The sequence below is a fragment of the Chiloscyllium plagiosum genome, chromosome 5, assembly GCF_004010195.1.
Source record: "Chiloscyllium plagiosum isolate BGI_BamShark_2017 chromosome 5, ASM401019v2, whole genome shotgun sequence".
Classification (NCBI taxonomy): Eukaryota; Metazoa; Chordata; class Chondrichthyes; order Orectolobiformes; family Hemiscylliidae; genus Chiloscyllium; species Chiloscyllium plagiosum.
In genome coordinates, this window is record NC_057714.1 from 90,339,847 (window position 1) to 90,366,316 (window position 26,470).

A 26,470-nucleotide genomic window follows, 5' to 3' on the forward strand; every position below is an offset into this window, starting at 1 on the left:
ACTCTATGCTACTTTCTCCCCACCCCCACCCTCCTCTCATTTATCTCTGCACCCTTCAGGTATTCTGCCTGTATTCCTGATGAAGGGCTTTTGCCCGAAACGCAATTTTCCTGCTCATCGGATGCTGCCTGAACTGCTGTACTTTTCCAGCACCACTAATCCAGAAACTAATTGTTAAAGTCCACTTGAGAACGTAACTATTAAAAAAAAATTTTGCGATTTACCTATGAAAGAACTGAGGCCAACATGGTCATTCTAAAAGATGAGAGACTTAACAACCAATCCAGATCTTTTTCAATATATAATTTCAGTTACAGCACACTGTAAACTTTTGTTATAAATTCTGTGTCTTACGATCTTATACTCCACAATCACCTGATGAAGGAGCAGCGCTCTGAAAGCTAATGCTTCCAAATAAACCTGTTGGACTATAACCTGGTGTTGTGAGATTTTTAACTCTGCTTATGATACATCACCTCCGGTTTCTAAGTACTGGCCAAGTTCAAGTTTTACTTCAGCAGTTCCAAAAATTCTGAAGGAATATAGAGCTGTATAAGACTGCCTCCTCATGACACAGCCTTTTCAATATAATTGATGCTCCAGGACCTAAATTTCACATAAACCAGAACGTCTGTTATTGTACACAGCAATCAAACAACTGGCAGAAACAGGAAACCACTCTGAACTCAAATCAATAGACACGTCAACACTAAGCCACCTAATCTAACGCTATCTCACTTTGAGAGAGTCAAATTCACAGCACCAATGCAGCGTGGATCCTCTACAGCAAGAAACAGACCAAAAAGTTTGTTCTTCAGTACTAGGAAGGATACATTATCCGCAGAGGCCTTCAATGTTTATCTAGGAGACACGTTGTTTTAAGAAGTTTGCTCAATGGGCAGCAAAGTAAACAAGCGTACTGGAATTCTCATGTGCAAGGCCGGGAATAATAATTTATTAGGCAAGCTGGAAATGGGTTGTTTTTGGTAGCTGGATCTAACAATGCTTTATTAACGGTGCATCTAACTGACCAAAAGGTTCAACAAATAGAAAGGAATTCCAGAAACATTGCAAACTTTCATATTGTTGTATAGGCAATTGTCAAATAAGTGATTTAGAAGTTGATTTTAGGCATGATATTCAGCTTCTTAACAGTGAACCCTTTAATCAATTCACACGTCTCTTTTATATTGCTTTCCCAGGCTCTGAGGTAGGTCCTTCACAAAGCACAAAAAAATCTTTTCAAGTAAGGGTCAACCTTCAAGAAGGCTAAATGGGTGCTAAGCAACAGCAGAATTTAAGTAACAGAATCTTGGACATATATACAGTTTAGCCATACTTTGCCATTGTTTACTCAATTATCTACCATTTATAACATTTAAGACAAATAAACGCAAAATACTGCAGATTCTGGAAATCTGAAATAAAAGCAGAAATTGCTGGGGAAACTCAGCAGTGCTAGCTACATCTTCAGGGACAGAAAGTCTGATTCTGCTCTTGTTCAGAAAAAGAGGAGTGCCATCGGAGTCGAGATGTCAATTCTCCTCTCTCCACAGATGCTGCCAGACCTGCTGAGTTTCTCCAGAACTTTCTGCTTTCCTTTAATGTGGGCGGCACGGTGGCTAGCACTGCTGCCTCATCGTGCCAGAGACCCGGTTCAATTCCCACCTCAGGCAACTGTCTGTATGGAGTTTGCACATTCTCCCCGTGTCTGCGTGGGTTTCCTCCGGGTGCTCCGGTTTTCTCCCACAGTCCAAAAATGTGCAGGTTAGGTGAATTGCTAAATTGTCCGTAGTGTTAGGTGAAGGAGTAAATGTCGGGGAATGGGTCTGGGTGGGTTGCTATTCGGAGGGTCGGTGTAGACTTGTTGGGCCGAAGGGCCTGTTTCCACACTGTAAGAAATCTAATCTAAAATTTCAGCCTCTTCCACTAGTGCCTGATTCTTTAGAAATCGTACGTACACAACCAGAAGAAACTCATCATCTTTACTGAAGATTTTTAATGGCCAAAACAATTGATGTATTAGGCAGATGGTAACTTACTGTGAATTAATTTGAGATAATACATTTTCAAGGAAAGTCAGACAATAGGAGAATCCAACAGTATAGGCATAGACAAAAAAATTGAACCATACATTTTTAAAAACAATTATTTAGAAGGCACAATATTGTACATTTTTTCATGCTCCATTATAAAAAGCCCTGAGCTACAAAATCACCATGATGGTGGCTCAGTGGTTAGCACAACAGCTTAGTGGTTAGTGCTGCTGCCTCACAATGCCTGGGACACAGATTCAATACCAGCCTCAGGTATCTGTGTTGAGTTTACAAATTCGACCAGTGTCTCAGTGGGTTTCCTCCCACAGTCCAAAGATGTGCCAGTTAGGTGGTTTGGCCATGCTAAATTGCCCATAATGTCCAGGGATGGAAATGTGTTGCTGGAAAAGCGCAGCAGGTCAGGCAGCATCTAGGGAACAGGAGAATCGACGTTTCGGGCATTAGCCCTTCTTCCGAAACGTCGATTCTCCTGTTCCCTAGATGCTGCCTGACCTGCTGCGCTTTTCCAGCAACACATTTCCATCTCTGATCTCCAGCATCTGCAGACCTCACTTTCTCCATAATGTCCAGGGATGAGCAGGCTTATGTGGATTAGCCATGATAAGGTAGGACCCTGATCTTTGGAGGGTCAGTGTGGACTCGATGGGTCACAAGGCCTCTTTACGCATACAGGGATTCTATGATGATTTCATTGATGACAAACACCAGCATCCGGTTAGTAATTGGAGGCACAGATTCAAGGCAAGTGGTAAATTGAGTAATTCTTTTCCGATGTAATTCTGATTGGGAATACACCAACTGCAAGGCAGGTGGAATCAGATTCAATAATAAATTTCAAAAGAGAGTTAGGTAAATATTTTAGGAGAAAAAATCGGAAGAGGAACAGAACTAATTGTGAAGCCAACAGTGGCATGATGGGCCTGACAGTCTCCTAATGTGTTGCATTATTCAATGATTCTAGGAGTTCTGAGAAGATATAAGGACTAATAGAAATATTTCCACTGGAGGAAAAGTGGATATAATTTAATGTAGGCTCTTAAAATGAAGAAAGACCATCTTCTCTAGCTGTGGAGTTTCTGTCAGTAATTTCACATGAAGAAAAAAATTAATGATGCTGACTAATTTTGAAGCATGAAATACATTGGTCATGGGGGATGGGCAATTACAGCTTTGGGGGAGAGTTATAAAACTGTAAGAAATAGTAGCAGGAACAAGCCACTCAGCCCCTCAACCCTGTCCCAGCATTCAACGGGATCAGGGCTGATCTGCCTCAGACCTCAACTCCTCTCTCGTGCTAGCTCCTCATAGCCTCAACTCCTTCATATTTTAAAAATCTCCCTCGCTCCACTTTAAATACTCTTAGTGATCTCTCTGGGAGGTGGAAAATTCCAGACATTCACTCAACTCTGGATGAAGAATTTTCTCATATTTCACTTTTAATTAGTATCCTCTTATATTATAACTCTGACCCCTTGTTTGAGATTCCCCCAACAGTGGAAATATCTTCTCAACATCTACCCTGCCAAGTTCCCATTAAAAGCCTAGCCTGCTTAACTGTTCTTGAATACATTCATGAAGCAGGTGAAGATTGAGAGATGTTGGGAAGGGGAGAGGAAGAAGAACACGCTAATTTGTGATTTTCCATTGCACTCCAGTAAAGGTGAGCAGAGACAAGACAGTCTGAATGGCCTCCTTGTGAATGACAAATGTCAATAGTTCTGTGGCACAGAAACAATTTTGAGAAATTACTGGCTCACAGTAATTATGTTAAGTACAGAATTTTAATCTTTCCAAATTAAAAGCAGCTGTCACATTTCAAAAGCTGAAAATAAATAAAAAGTATGCTGAGGGTAGAACTGGCATAAACAATCAAATACAAGACAAGCAGAATTAATTGACAGCTTGTTAGCAAAGCAGACTTTTGTGGTGCACCACACTCCACTCCCACCTTTCTCTTCAAAAGCTTGTAAGGATCATATTGCAGAGTTAATCAAGTTATTTTAAGAGACAATATCCTGAGTCAAACGAAGATGCACTAGGGAGTTGATCAATGAGATGATCAGTGTTTGGAAATCAAGTTCTTGCTGCTGGTAACTTCTAAGATTTTATTTTCCATTCTGCTCTAAAAACGAGATATATTAACATGATTTGCAAATAAAATAAAGGAACCCCCTCAGCCTTTGATTCTGAGGACAGTCCAGGATACCGTTCTTCCTTAGAACTAGAAATACTCTTGTGAAACATAATTCAATTCTGAAGTCCCAAAGAACACATTATGAACAGAAATTTATAGGGTGGGCAGACATCAAACACAATAAGATTAAAAATCTCTACTCTTGGTAATGGCTTGACCTGGGCATCTTTGCTGTTTGTAGGTGACATGACATGTATGTATAACACAGACCTTTACTGAGAAACCTGAATAGGCTGAAAGTGCTCTTGAACAAATTTAACATGTGCATGAACTTAAAAGGGCTGGTGTGATTTCTATCCTAACTGTGCACTAAATGCGAACTTAGGCAATAAATAAAGGAACCTTTGATGGCTAAACAAAACACTAGTTGCTGGGGTTTTCAAAACAACTTGCAAAAGGAACCACATGACCTGACAGATGTTGAGGTCACACTGTACCACCTCAACAGCTGAGAGAAAATCCAATATGTCTCACTGTGGACATTATACCTTTTAAAACACAAGTTTTTAAACTCTTAAGCACTGACAGCAAATTTGTTTCCTGTAGCCTTTTATTTCCACATGGTGCCAGATGGTTCAATCTGTGGATTAGACATCAATTTGAAAGAGCCATTGTTCTATTTAGTCCACATATCCTGAGAATTTACCGCATATGAGGTACACAGGTTTCTGCCTTCATGCAAAAATGCCTGTTAAAATAATTGGCCTCAACTACAAAACAGAAAACATTATCAGCATTTTTATGCAGACATTGAGATACATTATAATCTGAAAGGTTTAATTAAAGTATTTTTAAATTATTAATCACTGCTTGTGTTTCCTAAACAGTACACACTGATAATTAAACCTTTAAGTACTTAAAGGATTTGTTGGTTAAGTATATTTTGGAAATAAAAGGTAAAATGTGGCCTATTAGCATTCTCTTCCATAATGCAAGATGCAACTATTCAACACAAAACAGCCATCATTTTCACAAGATTTATTTTCAAATACTAAAGTCTATTGAGCAATCTACTAAGCATCCATTGGCAGAAGAATGGTGAAAGCTTTCATTCAACTAAGAGTTACTGCGATGATGGCAGTGATCAATTATTAGCTGAATGGTTACTTTCTAAACATTGAAGGAAGATTCTGGGTCAGTTTTATTGCAAAGAATCTCAGGAATGTCCCTCATTTGCAGGAGAAACAGAAGAGCTGTTTTTTGGTATGATTTTCAGGAAAGTGGGTTAATTTCTCTTTTCGCGGAGGGTTAAAAGATCAGCATTACATTGATTGGGGTGTGCTGTTTTCTCAATATACAACTTTAGTAAATTATATGCATAAACGTGAATTAGTTGTAGATCACTTAACCCGTTCTAGAAAATGAATGGATGTATTTCGTAATTAGAGTAATTGATGTATTTACTAATTAGACTCATTCTGAGTTTTTTTGCACTGTTCTAATAAAGAAATGGAAATATTTGTTCATCCAACCTACCCGATTCTGACAGTTTGAAAATCCTTTCCTGAATGTCGTACTGCGGTAATGACACTTGTTAAGATTAAATGGCTTTCGCCTTTTCAACCAAAGTGGTTCTATCAATAAATACTCACCACAGAGACATAGTTTTGTGACCTGGTTCATCACACAGTCACTGCATTCAGTGTTGAAATACAAAGGGTGGGCCATAAACTGTTTTATTATCCTCTCTGTGCCTTCATTGATTTCAATCAGGAAATGCCAGAGGGGTGTGTTACAAATAATATTGAATGGGTCGATGGACAGAGAAGAACGAAGAAGAAAATAAATGAAAACTTGGTGTCAACACAGCATTGATTATCCAGAGAATTTGAAAAAGAACTGAACCTATTTTAGTCTCTAGTTGAATAAAAACAAGTTAGTTAAGTCGAGCTGAACATATCCCTACATTTTCAAGACGGTAATTGTAAAAAATGGATACAGAGAAAGAAATGTCTGGGAACGGCAGAGAATGGGAAAAAGCTTTATTAATGTGATACCACAACTATGTGAATGTGTGATGGGTGATGAGCTGCCACTTAGGATTTGGAGAAAAATCAAAGACACTCAGTGAAAGCAAAATGCCTGTAAGTTTGAGACTGTTTATTGCAATGGGCTAATCTGATTTGAAACAGAATATAAATGTGTGTATAATCTGAAAAGTCTAATGCTTTATTGCATTTGCATTCTATTCTTCCATCAAAACTGCTGAAGCTAGATAAGGAAAGCTGATCTGAGTCAATCCACCCTGTAGTATCTTTCAACACATGACACAGCAAACAGATCAGGACTGCTAATGCGAAGAAACTGGCAGCAAATTCAAAAGCTGTGGATCAGCTTTCACAGATCAGCACAGCTGACAAGCAAACAAGGGGGATGGTTTGATTCAGGGAGTGGTCTTGTCATTTTTGGAATTAAATCCACACTCTAACATGCTAAAAATAAACAAAGCAGCAAAAACTACCATCTCCTTTAGCAAGAGAGTTCTGTCTGATTTTAATAGCCAAGGAGATGATCCTGCATCCAACACTTTTTTTCAAAAAAAAGTAATTCATTTTTGATCTTGATTAAACTTTTTTGCCCTAAATATGTCAACTTACCATTAGTCCACTCTCATGGGAGAATATCATATCCTCATATCTTTTAGAACTTTAGTCCTTGCATTGAAATCTAGTTACGGTTTTGCTAACATTCCAGGGAATTAGAGAAAACTCCCTGTTTAGTAATCGTTCTTTGTTACCAGGACCTATATCTTAGTAGAATCATTTCAATCCTTAAAAGCTACAGAACATCACCAGACCTATTGGGCAACAAACCAGCAAGCATTTGAAGGATAATTATACCATATTAACAATTGCACAATGACAATAGATATCTTATCATGCAATCCAAATCAATAAAACAATAAGACATCAATGCTAATAATTAAGGTATCTGTTAAGTTCATATTGCTTTCATTGTTGATAAAATTAACCACTTGAAATCATAATTATTCTGTACTGCTACTTGGAAATTCAAATCAGTTTTTGTTTTATTTTTATTCGTTCATAGGATGTGGGTGTCACTAGTTGGGCATTTACTGCCTTAACTGCCACTTGAACTGAGTTGCTTGTGCCACTTCAAAGGGCAGTTAAGTGTTAATCACATTGCTGTGTGTCAGGAGTCACATGTAGGCAAGACCAGGTAGGACACCAGACCATCAGATGGATTTTTACGACAATCAACAATGGTCGACAGTAGACTAACTTTGAACTGTAGATTTTTATTGATTCAAGTTACCCATCTGCCATGGTAGGATTCAAATCCTTATCCCTAGAGCAGAAGCCCGGATCTCTAGCCTAGCAACATTACCACTACATCACCAAGCTGCTCAGAGTTAATGCTTAGGAGTTTCAAACTGACTCTTCAATAGACTCCGACCTGAGTACAACAGCTCACTAACTTATTAACACAAAGCTGCTGTCAAGATATGCGGTACTTTTGTGACAAATTTAAATCTGAATTGTCCATTATATGGTCAGAATTACTGAATTAAGACTTGTTTCCTGTGTGATAAGTTTCTTACCACTTAGCGAGACAGATAGCAACTCAAGGCTAGATAAAGATACTTCATTTCTTCATTGTTGCAAAAGTATCTGATATTGTGTGCATCCTTAACGGAGAGCAAAATGAATGGGGTCACATGTCTTGTGTCTGCCTGACAACAAGTTCAATATCTTAGTTGTTAAAGATTAAAATGAGGCTCAGGTTATTTCGCTGGAAGGAATGTGCAAGGTGCTCAGACATGGTGACATGAGCAGCAACTTTTGCATTCACAAGTTATTTTGATAGACTCCAAAATCTCAGGCAAGTGCTGAGAATGACAGATTGTAAAACAGTTTTGCTGTAATTTGTCTTTGAAATTTACTTTGTGTTTCAAAGACAGCTAATTAACATGTCTACATTGGCACATGGTCCACATGATTCATATAGCTGCGGACATCAAGAGGGAATGGTTTTGACAATATTTGGTTCTTTGGGTCCACACTGAACAGCATCCCATGCAGACCCATCCCCCTGTCCTTGCATTTCCCATGGCTAACCCACCTAGCCTGCACATCCCTGAACACCAGAGGCAATTTAGCATGGCCAATCCGCTTATCCTGCACATCTTTGGACTGTGGAATGAAACTGGAGCACCCGATGGAAACACTGGAGAATCTGCAAACTCTACACAGTCACCTGAGGGTGGAATCAAACCCAGGTCCCTGGTGCCGTGAGGCAGCAGTGCTAACCACTGAGCCACTGTGCCATTCAATTTTTTAAAAAAATTGGTTTCAGTCTTTATAGAGATTGTAACATTTGATGTACTTACGAGAGATTGGAACAATGGGATTGAATAAAAGTTCAACATTTTAAATACATAACAATGGTCTTGTCTGAAGATTACAGCTTCTGCTTCACATTACACTTCCTGAACCATTAGCTCATTGCCTTTATTGCGGAATGTTTGATAGCAATTAGTACCAAAATAAACTAAATATATATACTCAACAGTGAACTTTATACGCACAGCAAGAAACAATTTAAATGAAAATTAGCAAGTTACGACAAGAATAATGCCCTATAAAACTTTAAGCAATAATTCAGAAAATATTCAGAATAAATTTAGCAGGTAAGTGTGGTGGCAGATGTTAAAATGTTTGCACAATCAAAATGAAATAAACCTATTTCTAAAAAAAGTTATGATTGCTCCAGATGGTTTGTTAGACTAATATAGCTGGAACAGTGCCTGCAACTAGGAAATCTCCATCTCACAAAGGTGCACATTATGCGCAACAGAATTTTGGATGTTTTTCTCCATGAGCACAATAAGAACAGGGCAGCACAGTGGCTCAGCAGTTAGCACTGCTGCCAGCGCAGGGACCCAGGTTCAATTCCAGCTTCGGGTGACTGTCTGCGTGGAGTTTGCACATTCTCTCAGTGTCTGCGTGGGTTTCCTCCGGGTGCTCCGGTTTCCTCCCACAGTCCAAAGATATGCAGGTCAGGTGGATTGGCCCAAGTTAAATTGCCTGTAGTGATAGGTGCATGAGTAGGGGGAATGAGTCTGTGTGGGTTACTCTTTACAGGGTCGGTGTGGACTTGTTGGGTCGAAGGGTCTGTTTCTGCACTGTAGAGAATCTAATCTAAATGTAAAAAGGAGCAGACTGTTCAGCCCCTCTCGGCTTCTTAACCATTCAGCAGGATCATTTTTGATCTGACATTCCTCATGTACACTTTCCTGTATTTTTCCATAAGTCTCAATTTCTCTACTGTTTAAGAATCTCACTCTCCCTCATCCTTGAATATACACAAGGACACTTCTCCCATGTTCCTCCTCATCTCAGTTTTAAATTGGCACCTCTTTATTCTGAGACAATGCCCTCTAGTCCTAGAATCTCCCATTAGGGGAAACATCCATTCAGCATTTACCCTGTCAAGCCTTTTCAGAATCCTGTATATTTTCATGAGATCACCTCTCAATCTTATAAACTCCAGAGAGCATACTGGTTAGATTTTGTTCAGAGGACCAACCCAGTGAACCTGCTCTGAGATGCCTCCAAAGAAATGATATCTTTCCTTAAATAAGTGGACCAAAACTGCTCTCAGTACTCCAGATGTGGTCTCAGCTGCACCTTGCACAGTTGCAATAGATTTACCTCAATTTATATTCCAAGCCCCTTGAAATAAGGGCCAACATTCCATTAACATTCCAGATTGCCTGCTGCACCAATGTCCTAGCTTTCTGTGTTTTTTGCACAGTTACCCCCAAGTCTCTTTGTGTTGCAGTTTTCTGTAATTTTACTTGAGGGCCGCCTTCTGCTCATGGCTTAATTTTATATATTGCTTCTCCCCCATTTTGACTAAGAATACTATAAATCAGATTCCACAGTATAACTGTTTTTTTTTCTAAACAAACATTCACATCTTATGGACGATGTTTTTATCATCATTCATTCATGAGGTGTGGGTGTTGCTAGCTTGGTCAGCATTTCATAGAATCCCAGAATCCCTACAATATGGAAACCAGCCATTCGGCCCAACAAGTCCACACTGACCCTTTGAAGAGTATCCCACCCAGACCAATTAACCCATCCCTATTACTCTACATTTCCTCTGACTAATACACCTAGCCTACACATCCCTGAACACTATGGACAATTTAGCCTGGCTAATTCACCTAACCTGCAGATCTTTTAGACTGTGGGAGGAAACCAGAGCACCCAGAGGAAACCCACGCAGACACGGGGAGAATGTGCAAACTCCACACAGTCGTCCAAGGCTGGAATCGAACCTGGGTCCCTTGCACTGTGAAGCAGCAGTGCTAATCACCGAGGCATCATACCACTTGTTTATTTATTGCTCATCTCTAATTGCCCTGGAGAAGGAGATGGCTGTCAGGTGCTTCAACTGTTAAAAGTCCTCCTAAACGTGTAGGGATGGCCATACTGCTGTTAGAATGACAATTCCAGGAATCTGACCAAGCAACAATGAAAAAATGGCAACATATCTTTAAGTCACGGTGGTGTGCAGCTTGGAAAGGAACTTGCAAGTGGTGGTCCCATGCATCTGTGCTCCTTATTCTTCGAAGTGGTAGAGGTCACAAGTTTGCTACTGAAAGAGCCTAGGTATGCTATGACAGTGCATTTTGTAGTCAGTCCAGCACTGCTGACACGGTGCACTGTGGTGAAGGGAGCAAATGTGGAATACAATGATGGGGTGCCAATCGTACAGGTTGCTTTCATCTGGATGGTGTCAAGCACCTTAAATGTCGTTGAAGCAGTACACATGCAGGCAAACAGTGACTGTTCCATTACACAGCTGACATGTACATTGTAGATTCATGACAGTGATTGGGAATATAGGAGGTGAGTTACTTGCCACAAAATTCCAAGCTTCTGACCTGTCATAGTATTCATATGGCTGTCCCAGTTCAGTTTCTGGTCAACGATGATCCAAGGGATTTAGCAATAGTAATGCCAATGAAAATCAAAGGCCAACGGTTAGAGGTTCTCTTGCTGGACATGATCATTTGTGCCATCTAAGTGCCAGGCAGTGTTACCTTCCATCTTAGCCCAAGCCTGCATGTGATCCAGGTCTTGTTGCATACGGACAGGGACTGCTTCAGTATCTGAGGTGTTGCAAATGATGCTGAATATCATGCAATCATCAGCAAACGCCTCCACTTCTGACCTGAAGATGGAGGGAAGGTCACAGAGTCCTACATATAGCATAGTAACAGGCCCTTAGACCTACCATGTCTCTGCTGACCAACAAACACTAATCTACACTAATCTTATTTAACTGTACTTTGTCATAGAGTCATACAGATGTACAGCATGGAAACAGACCCTTCAGCCCAACTCATCCATGATGACCAGATATCCTTACCGAATCTAGTCCCATTTGCCAGTAGTTGGTCCATATCCCTCTAAACCCTTCCTATTCATATACCCATCCAGATGCCTTTTAAATACTGCAATTGTACCAGACTCCACCACTTCCTCTGGCAGCTCATTCCATACACGCATCAACCTGTATGTGAAAAGTTGCCTTTTTGGTCCCTTTTAAAGCTTTCCCCTCTCACCTTAAACCTATGCCCTCTATTTTGGACTCCCCCCACCCCAAGTAAAAGACCTTGTCTATTTACCTTATTAATGCCCCTCATGATTTTATAAACCTCTACCAGGTCACTTCTCAGCTTCCAACGTTCCAGGGAAGACAGCCCCAGTCTATTCTGCCTGTCTATATACTCAAACCCTCCAAATCATGGCAACATCCTTGTAAATCATTTCTAAACCTTTAAAGTTTCACAACATCCTTCAGATAGCAGGGAAACGAGAATTGCATGTAAAATTCCAAAAGTGGCCCAACTAATGCTCTGTACAGCCACAACATGATCTCCCAGCTCCTATTTCAATGCACTGACCAATAAAAGCAAACATACCAAATGCCTTCTCAACTATCCTGCCGACGGCGAAGTAGAATATAGGAGCAAGGAAGTTTTGTTAACAATGTGATAAAACAACTTCTTCAAATAAGTGGAGTTGCAGAACAAAAATTTTAAAATTCCATCGAAAAATCAGAAACAAAATGATGACTTTTTGTTTTGCAAACCAAAAAAAAAATCACTACATCCTAACACAATCTTTTGGCTAGGCCACAGATTGAATACTGTGTGCTGTTACACTATGGGACATTTTGTATTGCTGCAGGGATTCCTGCTGCTGCAAAAAATGTCTCAGGTATATGGATAGGCTGGGTTTGTTCTCCTTGAAGCAGAGGAGGCAGAGAGGGACATAAAAAATTACGAATGGTATTGACAAGATTGCTCATGAGATTCACTTCCCCATGGTAGATGTATCTGATGCCAGAGGGCATAAGTTTAAGGTGTGGAGTGCTTTCCTTCGGGCAGAGGCTGAGGAGTGACCCTGGCAACATCCTGATAAATCTTCTCTGCACCCTCTCCAGCGCGATTCTGTCCTTCCCATAATGTAGCAGTACACAGTGTTCAATCTGTGGCCTAACCAAAAGATTGTGTAAGGATACAGTGATTTTTTTTTGTTTTGCAAAACAAAACGTCATCATTTTGTTCATGACTTTTCGATGGAATTTTAGAATTTTTGCTCAGCAGTTCCTCTTATTTGATGAAGTTGTTTTATAATGTTGTTAACAAAATTCCCTTGCTCCTACATTCTATATTCTGACTAATGAAGGCAAGCATCTCATATGCTTTCTTCACCAGCCTGTCAACCTGAGCTGATACCTACAGGGATCTATGGACTTGTACAACAAGAGCCCTTTGTTTCTCACTCCCTAGGGACCTACCACCCATTGTCTATGTCTTTCTTTATTAGACTTCCCAAAATGCATCAGCTTGCACTTAGCAGAATTAAATTCTGTGATTGATCAGCCCAATTTACCAGCTAATCAATATCAGACCATAGCCTGAGACAGTCTTCCTTACTATCAACAACATCCCCAATTTTCATGTCATTTACAAACTTACTAATAAAAGCTTCTACATTCCCATCCAAGTCATTAACTGACATGACAAACAGCAATGGTCCCAGCACTGAACCACTGTACACCACTGATCATATCCTTCCTGTTATAAAAACAACCCTCCACTACCACTCCTTATTCAAATTTGTAAACCAATTTTGGATGCAGTTTGCCAACTTGTCTTGGATCCCATGAGCTCTTAATATTAGGACCAGCCTTCCATGTCGGACCTTCTCAAAAGGTCTGCCCGAAGTCCATGTAAAGCACATCAAATAACTACCCTCATCAATATATTTAGTCAGCCTTTCAAAAAACTCAATTCAATCAGACAGATAGGATCTCCTGCTTTCTGCACGGACTACCCCGGATCAATTCTGGACTTTACAAGTATTAATTAATCCTGTCCTTCAGAATATTTTCCAATAGTTTCCCAAACACTGATATCAGACAAACTGGTCTGTAATTACTTAGCCTCTCCTCATTGCCCTTTTTGAACAAAGGAATCATGTTAGTTATACTCCAGTCATCTGAAACATCACCTGTGGTCAAGATATTCACTCTGTCAGAGCCCCAGCAATCTCCTCCCTCTGCCTTCCATAGCAGCCTGGTATCTGTCTCATCAGGCTCAGAATATTCATGCCCGTTAAAGCATTTAATACCTTTTCCATATTAGTCATAACGTGTTCCAGAATCTCACTACCCAAATGAAATCTCCAGCTACAATGTCTTTCTCCTCTGTGAATGCAGGAGAAAAGTATTCATTTAAGACTTCACCCAAACCATAGGCTCCATGCATAGGTTGTCTCTTTGGTCTTTAATAGATCCCTATTACTTCATAGGTAGTCTTCTTTTAATGTAATTATAAAAAGCCTTGGGACTTTTCTTCATAGCATCTGCCCAAGAAATTGTGGACCCTTTTTGACCTCCTAATTTGCTCTTTAAGCAACCTCCTACATGCTGTACTGTTACAGGGCCTTCCCTGTCTTTAAATCACAATACCTGACATATGCTTTTTTTTTACAAAACCCTTGATATCCATGGTTCCCTGACCTGTTACCCTTGACCTTCACTCTTAGAGGATCACACTGGCTCTGAATTCTCATTATGCTACTTTTAAATGACTCCCACTTTCCAAATGTCTGCTTGTGTAGCTGCTCCCAGTCTATTTTTGCAAGATCCTGTCTATGATACTGAAATTGGCTTTCCCCCAATGTAGACACCACTTATGCACTATCCTTTTCCATTTCCGTAATAACTTCAAAGCTTACAGAATTGTGGTCACTGTCCCCAAAATGCTCACTCGCTAAAACTTCAACCACTTGCCTGGTTTAATTCATAGGATGAGGTCTGGCACTGCCCCATTTGCAAAATACTGGCACCAAAAGCTCTCTTGGATGCACTTTAAAAGTTTCACCCCATCCTTTCACACTAAGGCAGTCACAGTTAATTCGAGGAAACTTGAAGTCCAGTATTACCCTGTTTCTCTCATACCTTTCTGTGATTTGCCTACAAATGTGCTCCTCAATCCTGTTCAGAGGCCTGCATTTAATCTCAGATGGAAATCACTTTTTTTTTATTTCTGAGCTTTACTCATATGGCCTTATCTGAAGACCCTTCTAAGATGTCCTCTGTCATCATTGCCGTGATGGCTTCCTTTATCAATAATGCAACTCCTCCACCTCTTTCCCTTTGACTCCGCCTAAAATTGCTATACCCTGAAATGTTGAGCTGCCAGCCTTGTCCTTCCTTCAACCATATCTCAGCGATTGCAATAATGTCAATGCTCTCAGATTGTTTGCCTTACCAGTTAAGTGTCTTGCATTAAAAAAAGATACAAATTAGCTTTCCAGACCTCCTATGTGTCTTATCAAGCACGTCTTCTCCAACTACTGGACTGTCCTGACTTTCCTTCCACATCTGATTGGGCCTTGCTCCTAACTTTACACCTGTTATGTGCCCCATCCTCCGGCCAAATCAGTTTAAGACTTCCCCAAGTGATAAAGTGATTTAAGAGGGTTGAATCATGGACACTACTTTGAGAACTCCTGCTGTGATGTTGTGGGGTTCAGATGATTTGATTGCCAACTACCACAACCATCTTCCTTCGTGCCAGGAAAGACTGCAACCAGCAGAAAGCTTTCCCTTAGGTTCCTGTTGACTCCAATTTTGCTTGGGCTTCTTAATCTCATACTCTGTCCAATGCTACCTTGATGTTAAGAGCAGTCACTCTCGCTTTACCTCTGGAATTCAGCATTTTTGTCCATGAATGGAGAAAGGCTACAATCAGATCAAAGGTCAAGTGGGCCTGGTGGAACCCAAACTGAACATTAGGGAGTTGCAAGTGCTGTCTAGTAGCGCTGTCGTCAACCCCTTCCAACACTTTGCAGTTGGCTGAAAGCAGACAGTGAGGCAGTAATTGGCTGGGTTGTATTTGTTTTGCTTTATGTATTCAGGACATACCTGGGCAATCTTCCACATTGTTGGGTAGATGCCAGTGTTGCAGCTGTACTGAAACAGCTTGGTAAAGGGCACAGCTAGTTCTGGAGCACAAGTCTTCAAATACTGATTGGAACCATTACGTACCTCACCTTTGTCTGGTGACTATTTAACTGCCAACTTCAAGATAAAGGAAGCAAATTTGGAAACAACTAACCACTACCTCAACCCCTGTATGCACTTTGGTTTATCACCTAGAATTCTAAATTACAGACAAAAAAAAACTATGGCCATTAGCATTTCACCAGCAGCAACAGCAAGGGAAAAGGATCAGAATATTAAATCCTTTCAAAAGCTTTGGTGCCAATGGTATCATTTCCCTGTTGGTGTCTGTCAATATTTGCAGACTAGTGGTCAAATCACTAATGCAACTTTTTTTTAAACAGAGGAGCACAATGGTCTTTCACTGATGTCATTAAAAGCTTTGTCCCTCAATTTATCCAACTCCCTCTGTGGAAGCATGGTTTCATGGTATATTACATTACATCTTAATACAATATTATCATCTTAAAAGGTCTGTCATTTCCTATTTAATGCTGTAGTCAGGGCAGGCTCAAACACTGCCAGATACACGTGCACGTCTGTACCCATCTCGCAAGCAAAATAAATCTTCATTTGGGAAACAGGAAACCACATATATTGCGGTGCACAAAAAGCTGTGATGGCGCATTTTCTGGAGTATATAGCTTAAGACCAGATGGTGACCATGCTTTCAGTTATAATGCTAGAGAGCAACACTGCACCTCCAAGTTCTATTTTTCTTTTAGGCAAGGGTGCACAGTTAACGATAATCACCTACTTTCAGGATTCAGCAGCACCATCTCTCCATTTCCATCTCCACCCACAGAACCCCAAGATTTTCTGATGGTGAATTTCATCACGTTCCTCTCTCAACTGTGTCTGTTGCATGGAACATGTCTGAATTGCAAACAACATAGGAAAAAAAAAGCAATTGTGCTCTGAAGTATCTCTGTATTCTGTTGCTCAACATTGCTCATTTAAATGCGAATGTTACAACCATCACTGAGCCCTCAGCCTTGAAAAGCCATTTGTGAGCTTGTCTCCAGTGCCAACGGGCCTTTAGCTGAAATTTATTGCAGCACCTAGCTTAACATATCATATCAGGACCTGTAATCGCATTGTACAAGGGGAACAATAAAGAAATTAACAATAAGGAATAAATGTTCAATTTCCAGAAATAGCTTATATCAAAATCATGTCAGGATTTGCCTACATTGTCCTTTAAGTATTGGAGACTGTTAACGGATGAAATGAATGAATACATCTGAAGAAAGCAAAAATTTAAATTAATACTTTTGCACATTAATTATGACCAAGAAGGTTGAGTAAATTTGATAAAATATTAAGTTAAATACATATTGATAGAAATAAAAAAAACACTGATTGTGAAAGTCTTGAATCATAATAGATTACAACTTGGTCAGTTCCATTTGTTCTTTGAATTGCTGTGCTCCACTATATGGAATTCAACAGGACTTTTAATAAGGTTCCAGTGATAACTGTCGCAGAAAGAATTCCGAGTTGAGTGTACTGGAAATCTGACTGTGTTTTCTTCTGTGCAATGCTACTGAAAGTATGCTACACAGCATGGTGCACATACACAGACAGCATTTCTAAGTCAATCTTCAGTACAAACAATAGCTGGGAGTGTTTTTTGATTCTGGCCATATACAGTTAGCCCAATCCTTCACTTCCCTACCATGCAACCCAAGACCATACATTCAATATCAATGTAAGCCCCAAATAAATTATACACAAAACAAATTTGAAAAGCACAAACAAAAAAAAGACAAGTGCACATTGTGCTTTCTCTGATTTAAATTGAAACTTCATGTTCTTTTGCTTAATAGAGTAGGCTGAAGCACATTAAACAACTCCACCTGGATAAAATAGTCAAAATCTTTTTACATTAGTTATTAAAGCTAGGTACAATATACTTCATGTAGTGTGTCCTCAGTTGCTAAAGATTATTATGCCATGCCGAAAGAAGACAAAGAGACAAACTTTCCCAAAAGAACTGCCTGCTGCACAACAGTTTTAAATTAAAATGTTTTGCATTCCGTACTCCATCCCAACACACACAGCATATACAGAATAAGTCTGACACAGGAATGCTGTGCACTTTTAACACGTCTTGAAACCCCATGGAACTTCACTACCAGCTATTATCATAAATGTCATTTTCAAGTGAAGGGTTTGAAATGACCTTTTAATGGAAAAAAAGCCCTGGCTTTATCAGAGTTGACTTCTACCAAAAAACAGATGGGGCATGAAAGGAAAATGACATTGGAACTAATCCAACTGTTAGCACTGTTTACAGAGACTCATTTCAGAGGTATACTACTGTGCAACACTGTTCCAAGGCATGGAAATGTCACACAATATCAGCTCATACTGCATGGTTTGAACATGTATAAACATTTCTTTTAAATTTCAGAAAATAACAATGCAATTCAAAATCAGACAAATATTTTATCAACTATTTAGGATCACTTCAAAACTCGTTTTTTGTGATAAACATTGATAAAAATGTTGAGTAAGTCAAAATATATCATGCTTCAACTTTGCTTCTAGAGAAAGGGTTGTGCGACATGAAATGGAAAGCACAGTAGCAAATAAGATTTTAAAACATTGAAAACCAGAGGACATGGGACTGGATAGAACAAGACAAGACAATTTTGGATTATCGGAGTAGCTGCACTTCCACAGAGTTCTCAGACCCGTTGGTTCAGTTATTTAGGTCATGCCACAATTGTTGCCTTCAATTCACAGTGCTGGTCCTTTTCTTGTTAATTAAAGATGTGCCCTACACCACAACCCCCTACACTTTGCCAAATACAATGGCAGTACTTCAATTAATTGGCAATCCAATTTTGAAAGCAGAGGTTACAGAGGTCACTGAATAGTTAATATGATATAGACTTGTGACTGCTAAGTCAATTGCTGGGAGGCTAGAGGGAACAAAACATAAAGGGTTAAAAAAAATTGATCACCCATTCCAGAAATTGAGTTAATAGTTTTGTTGTTCAAAGTGACTTCAAGTAGCAAACATAATGTTGTCAAGATATTACATATAGATAACAGGAACATGTGTTAGTGTTGGCACTTATGCAGTGCAGTAAAGTACACTTAAACATCTGCAAAATTCATGAATTCTTCCTGTCAGCTCTTGATCTATATTAATAACAGAAAGGCAGAGTGGCCAACCTTGTAGAATTGTCCGAAAGTAAGTCTTATACATTTTAGATTTATCAGATCTGGCTGATGCAACCTCCTTGTGGAGGTTTCTCATCATTCAGACAAAATTCATTTTGCCTTGACACATGATCTTACTGCACTGCAATTTCTGGATCAAAACAATGGATTAACTGCAAGCTGCATATTGAAAACACTGCAAAATTAGTGCCCCACGTAAGAAACTGCTAGTCTTGTGACCACCTTTCCTAGTTACAGTAAAGCTGAGCAAAGATTGTTTACAAGATGCTGACATCAATAGCACTTATAGCCTACTATTCCTGGGTGGGTCCACACCTATATCCTGTCTCATGACCTTGGATAGGAAGTGGACTTCCTTGTTACCATCTCCTGTGCATTCTTCCTCTCTAATCACAGACAAAAGCAAGAGCACTTCAAAGATTATTTTCCTTTTCTAAAAGGGAAGAGTCATTAGCATTGCAAACTAATGGCTCTACCTTAGAATCTCATATAATTTCCAAATAGAGTCAGGCATACATACTTGACAAGGTGATGAGAGGGAAAGCTTCCAACTTCAATTAGAAAGTTAACTGCCAAACTTAAAAACTCACTTCTGCTCAGTATAGTATGTACCACTTGAAGAAATGACTATCGCATTAAGTTAAAAAAGCATCATAAAATCACCCATATACAATAAAACATGATTTTACATTAGATCAACTACAGTTTCTAGGTGTAATATGAAACTGCATCCAACAGAAAACAGCCCTGTAATTATGTTACAATATCAATAAAATACATGCATTTCTGCAAACTTATGATTAGTAGCTTAACTTGCATTTGGGCGCATCACAATAGCCATTAAAAGCTGGGAGAGTTGTGTCAAACATAAAGCTTTTTGCCCTTTCTTTTGAATCAGATACGATATTGCAGCATGTGAGATCCGTACTATTGCATTAAGACGGTATAAGATGTTTAGGAAGGAGATACACCATTTGATCTATTTGATTTTGACCACTGAAACATCTTCTATGGTCCACTTGTGGCATTTAATAATTTCTTAAATAACGCAAGAGCTTTTCCCTCCAATACCTTCCTATCTTTCTGATTGCTCATATGTAATTCACTTTTTGATGCTACCCAAAATATATTTTTCTAGTTTCAACCTAGACTCCCAGGAGTCACTCTCCATTTAAGTCTCAAAACACATTCTGAATTAACCCTATCAATTCCTTGGCCCACGCCTACAACCTCTTTTCCACACCAACTCCAGTACACGAATTACAGAGCTCTTTACAATTTGACCACAACATCCTCAGCTTTGGCTAATTATTCTCATGGCCATGTATTTCTGTTATGAATTCTAATTTTTGATTTCTAGGTAAGATTTATGTATTAGTTTGTCACAGTGAGATCTAGATAAGCACAATCAAGATTCCACAAAATGCAGAAATGAGCACTGACTTAAGGACATTCATATTAGTTGAAAGCTTTACTGCTTGAAAATTATCTAAATTTGAATAAATCCAAGCATTTCAGATGGACAAGTGTATTATAAATGAAAAAGAGAACTGTTTCTTCTGTAATGAGCTTGATTTCCTCCCATTTAAGGTACCTGGTGGCTAGCTGCAACTGAGTTCACACTAGAGAAATATATACTTCCAACTTGCTGCTGTTCAATACAGTTTAAAACATAGAAGATAGAACAATACAGTGTCGAACAGGCCCTTCGGTCCTCAATGTTGCACCGATCTGTGAACTAATCTAAGCCCATCCTCCTACTCTATCCCATCATCATTCATGTGCTTATCCCAGGATTGTTTAAATCTCCCTACTGTTGCTGAGTTAACTAGATTGGCAGGTAGGGCATTCCAAGCCCTTACCACTCTCTGAGTAAGAACCTGCCTCTGACATCTGTCTTAAATCTATCACCCCTCAATTTGTAGCTATGCCCTCTCATACAAACTGACAGCATCAACCTAGGGAAAAGACTCACTGTCTACCCTATCCTCTAATCATCTTGAATGTCTCTATCAAATTCCCTCTTAGCCTTCATTTTTCCAAAGAGAACAGACCCAAGTCTCTCAGCCTTTCCTCATAAGACCTTCCCTCTAGACCAGGCAACATCCTGGTAAATCTCTGTACCTTTTCCAATGCTTCCCCATCCTTCTGCAATGGGGCGACCAAAACTGTACACAATATTCCAAGCGCGGCCACAGTTTTTACGCTATATATGTGGTAGTGGTGTAACCAAAAATATATTTGCGCCTGAAGCAAAAGTAACTTACTGCGTTTTGTTTTCCCCATCCTAACACTCAAAGGTATTGGCTATGACATACCTCCCATCTAAAGCCAAATAAACAATGACATTTGATTTGGGCTGCAGTAGGAACCCTAACACTGGAGTAAATAAATACTTAGGAAGGAGGAGTGGATAAAATTAGATACAATTTTAAAAACTGCCAAACTGTAACAATGAACAGGCTGAGGGTAAGATTTGAGTGATACATCACTAAAAATGCTGCTTTCCAACTTGCTATCTTATAAGACTGTTAATTAAGCTTTGACTTTGATGTGCACTAAAGTAGAAGTTAGTGAAATATTTTGTGTTAAAGAAAGGACTATGGAAAAGTACGACCAGTGTACATGTCCCATGCAAGATCTTCAACTTTAGCTCTGGCATAGCGGGTTTAAATTCTGGATCAATCTTCTGACAGAATTTTCTTTTCCTAGATGATGAGCCTTTCAGAAAGCAAGCACATGCCGCAAGAAGGCTGTCAGATTAAACTGCAAGTGTAAAATGCATCAGATTACCTTTCCACAGATGGAATATTTCCATTTCTTGATTTATTCACTTGAGCATACACCGCTTCCATTGGTTGTGCTTCTTCTCTTGCACTCTGCGGTCTAGTATTTAAAATCAGGTTGTGCCCGCTGTTTAAAGAAGATTCACACCAACTCATGCCAGCATATGTTGGGTCATCGTCAGATCCATAGGCTCTATTCAAATCTTGTGGATCTGCATAGTCTCGTTCCCGGGCCTGCCGCTCCCGAATTTCACGGTGTTTTGCCTGAATTCTGTAAAATTCATGAACATCAAGTCATCTTGTGACAAAGAGGTCTCCACAAATGTAAGTTAGACTGAAGCACCATGCTCAAAGTGTCAAGAGCTCAATATTTTAAAAAAAATCAGTCACAGATAATGTTGAGGGAAACTGACAGTAGAATTCCTCATTTTAATTTGGAGGATCCGGTCCAAACTCCAGTCTCAACATAAATGGAACTCGGTTATAATTTGAGAGAGTCTTTTCTCTGTTCCTTGGCCAGACAGAAATACTTCCCGATGCCAGACATCATCTTCACATGAAAAATACAAATCACCAACCTGGTGTGGGTGCTTTTCCCACCAGCATAATACATTTACCAATGACAACATACCGTCATTGCGCAAGTTAGAAGCTGTGAAAAATCAAAATGTGCATGTTTGGAGGTGAAAGCTGATGATGCAGTGCAACTGAGGGATGTTTATATATTTTTTAAAAACAATGATAGATAGGAAATGTTGGCTCTAATACTATGCGCAAGTAGTCATTTGTATAATTTATACCCTTCACATTCCAGAGGTTGCACTATGTCACGGGTGCAAAACAATCTTTTAACACGTCATTCTGACTTGTAGACAGATTAATCTCAGGAATTTATAAGTTGCTGCAGTCACTTGGAGTTGGCTATTTAGATCACCTTCTCATAGGGCCAGGCATTATTAGTAGCTAATCAACACAATCCTGCACTACTCTCCAGGCTAATCATGAGCAGGGCCATGGGAGATCTTCTAGTGGTTAAAAATAACACCTTTAGTATCAATGTCAATCCTGAAAGGGCATGCAAATGCTGTTATTCCAAAGGATAATTTATCAATGCTTTGAACACCCATGGTCCAAAAAAGATTACCTTGCATCCGTCAGTCAAACTATTATTACCTTTATAACTTCTGGCTGTGCAATTATATTTTAAAAATTCTATTCTTATCAGGCCCACTGCAGGTAATCTGAAGAAAAAGAATTTAAACTACCTTCTTTTCATTCCATTTTTCACATTTACACATTATTGGACAATCTAAATTATTTGAATTTCTAATCAAACAATTTTATTGAGTCGGCTAATTGAATTACTCCATATGCAAAAGGAATCACAAATGCCTGTCAAGGTTAGGCATGCAATAGAATGTTGATCATGCTTTTAAACATCATGTTGTACAATTAATGCGTTATTACCTAAAAAAACGTAGGAACTTTCCCTTTGATGAACAATGTAGTGCTTTTGGACACTTCAGTCAAACTAACATCACAAATATTCTAAATATCCAGCATAATGGCACAGCTTGAACAGTCCCCATAAGATCAGTTTAAGGGTTCAGCTGCTAAGATCACAAAAAAAACAAATCTGCCAATGACATGAGTATACTTTGTCAGTTTTCACAGGTGAAGTGGCTTGGCAAGAGGATTTATCCCGATGGAAACCTCTATGTTTTCTGCAGTTTTTGCACATTGTGAATTGGCACATCAAACGGTGGCAGACATGAAGCAGTGAACATCCACAACCAGCCCACTTCTCTAGCTGAAGCATGACGTCTTATAAAGGCCGCAACATCAGATACTCACTTCTGGTTCATTAGTTGAACAAATCTGATGTGGTAAGCAATTTGGTAAATTATATCAGGTTTTTAGATCTTTAAGGCACTAAGATTTCACATCTGTATGCACTACTGTTGTTTTCTAATGCACAATCAGCTGTCTATGTTTTCCAAAGTGAAGTCCTTCATTTAAACAGCAATATTAATGGATAAATCTCTGGTGGCTGAAAGAATCTGAACCAGAACTTAGGGTATTTGATTTTGTAAATTGCTGGGCTGGGTGGTTATATTTCAAATAATATTTGGCACTGGGGATGAAAACACAGACTTTAGAATAATAATATTATGATCTCTTAGGGAACTTTCTAAGGACACTGATGGGGGTTTCCTGGAGCTTGACCCTTTACAGGCCAGCTGATCTTTAGTAGTTCCAGATGGGCCTCAGTGCAAGGCAATACCCAATTTTACTTTTGATATGACCTCTGGGGGTCACAAAGTACCTGCATGGTGCATTCTGCATGGGAATGCACACACATTACAGGAGAACAGACTTCATATTTAAACATTAAGTTGGTTACAATAGTTTCAAAGTCATATGATAAACAGCAAAGAAACTTGCAAATGCTAAAAACGCACAAGAAAAGTCCAAAATTCTAGAAGTGAGTGATGTCAGCATCTGAAAAGAGCAAACATAGGTTACAGGGCTAGTCATGTAGTGCATCCTTAAAAAAACTCAATAAAAATTATTGTCCTTATATGGTCCCATCTGTTGAGTGTGGAGCTGGATTCTAACAACATGAACATGAATTTATTCCTTTTTTGATGTAATGTTTGTGGATATTTATTTAACAATAATCGGTTAATTTAAGTAAAGAACCTTTGACTTATTTGATGAGGAATATGCTAACTTTTTTTGATTGACTTTTGTGCTCTCTTTTAAATACGATTTGCAAATGTAATAATTTCAACATTTTCTTTATCGGTATACCCATTTAAGATGTTAATTTCTGTCAGGCAATACAGACTGCTGCTCACCTAATTAAAAAAGATGGCGTATATTTTGGGAGTAACTGCACTGTATTACTGTTGCAGTGTTGCTATTCATTAGCAGTTTACTTTCACAGTGATTGCTACACCAAATCGTTGTTGCTGAAGTAATATGAAAAGAATCCTTCCAACACTGCCATATGGGCTATGACACCCTGAAGAAAAGTAGCTAACAAAAGTCACTGTTCAATTTCTGAATCTGTCCCAGAGGATTGGACAATGTTGACACATTTTAATTACAATCTAGGTTGGTCCCACCAAGACCCCTCTCCTATCTTACTGCTAAGCAAGGTTATAGCTGGGTCAATAGGTTGCAGATGACCACTTGCCAAGTGTAGAAATTTCTTGTATCTATTCAACTATAAAACCTAACTGCGAGAAATACAAAAGCTACAGTTCATTTCTCACTTAATACCATTCTCCAAATTTTGGAAATGTTGCACACACTGCATAATTAAAAATAATGGTATTTAGATACTGCAATTCTCATTTGCTAACACATATTATTGATCAAGGCCTATAAACTTTATTGATCAAGGCCTATAAACAATTGAAGATTGTGGTGCTGGAAAAGCACAGCCGGTCAGGCAGCATTCGAGGAACAGGAGAGTTGACGTTTTGGGCATAAGCCCTTCATCAGGAATTCCTGATGAAGGGCTTATGCCCAAAACATCGACTCTTCTGCTCCTCGGATGCTGCCTGACCGGCTGTGTTTCTCCAGCAGCCACTCTTCGACTCTGATCTCCAGCACCTGCAATCCTCGCTTTCCCTAAGTCTTATAAACAAACATGCACACCCAAAATCAGATGACAAGATATCCATGCATGTCCCACTGCCTTTGTGCGCAAAGTTAAAAACTGTTTCTTTCATAAAATGAATGAATTTCATTTCTCCCAACCTTTTAAAATTTTTTCCGCCTGCTTCTGATGATGTCTTGCTATCTGGTGGCGTTCATTGTGAAGTCATAAACATACACGCATGCACAATGCTGTTTTGATTGGAATGTGCCAACAACCACTGATCCTCCAACAGACAATCTAACTTCACTTTCAATTTTAACCAGATGTAAAAGTGACTAGAGACTGTTGAATTCATCAAAATGTTATTTCCTATTCTCTACAGTGAAGATTATTAGCCTGCCCAGACGAATAGTAAAATGGTTTTGATTAATCACCTTAACACACAGAAGGGCTCATCATGTAGTGCATCCTCGAAAGAACTCAATAAAAATTATTGTCCTTATATGACCCCATCTGTTGGGTGTGGAACTGGATTCCAACAACATGAACATGAATTTATTCCATTTATAGGTGTAATGTTCCTGGATATTTATTTAACAATAAACAGTTAATAATTTACCAAATAGATATCAGCTTTACCTCCAAACTTAGATCCTTGAGTTAAATACATTTGCTTTATTTGTCTTCACAAATTGGTTGACACTGCAAGGTTACCTTTGTTCCTTGTAAGCAATTGTCTTGAGGAGGCTGGAGTCAACTCTTTGCCCTGACCATTTGATGATGGGGTCTTACAATGGTGCTAGGTAGGGAATTCCAGGATACTGACTCAGGGACAATGAAGAGACACATATATCAGATATAAATCTGGATTCGTTGTGACGGAGTAAACTTCGATGTTGTCGTGATTTGCTGCTTCATTCTCTCTCATTGGTTGAGGCTACAGGGTACTGCATAAATATCTATTTTTGCAAAACATTATCATGAACATTCAAATTTATTTCCTTGCAATGAATCAATTTAAAGTGGTTGAACTGTCAAACAAACTGATTTAGAAACTATATCCCAG

The 26,470-nt window shown here is 39.1% G+C and overlaps 1 protein-coding gene across 7 annotated transcripts in view; it reads right to left on the minus strand.

The window, feature by feature from the left end:
- LOC122550085 (partitioning defective 3 homolog) overlaps positions 1-26,470 on the minus strand; it is an 843,398-nt gene that overhangs the window by 77,999 nt on the left and 738,929 nt on the right. For 5 of the 7 annotated variants that reach the window (XM_043690628.1, XM_043690629.1, XM_043690626.1 and 2 more), the window contains one exon: positions 21,799-22,062. The exons of the other annotated variants lie outside the window; for them this stretch is intronic. In XM_043690628.1, the coding sequence (XP_043546563.1) occupies positions 21,799-22,062 (264 nt within the window). The remainder of the gene's footprint in view (positions 1-21,798; positions 22,063-26,470) is intronic. 7 annotated transcript variants of the gene reach the window in all.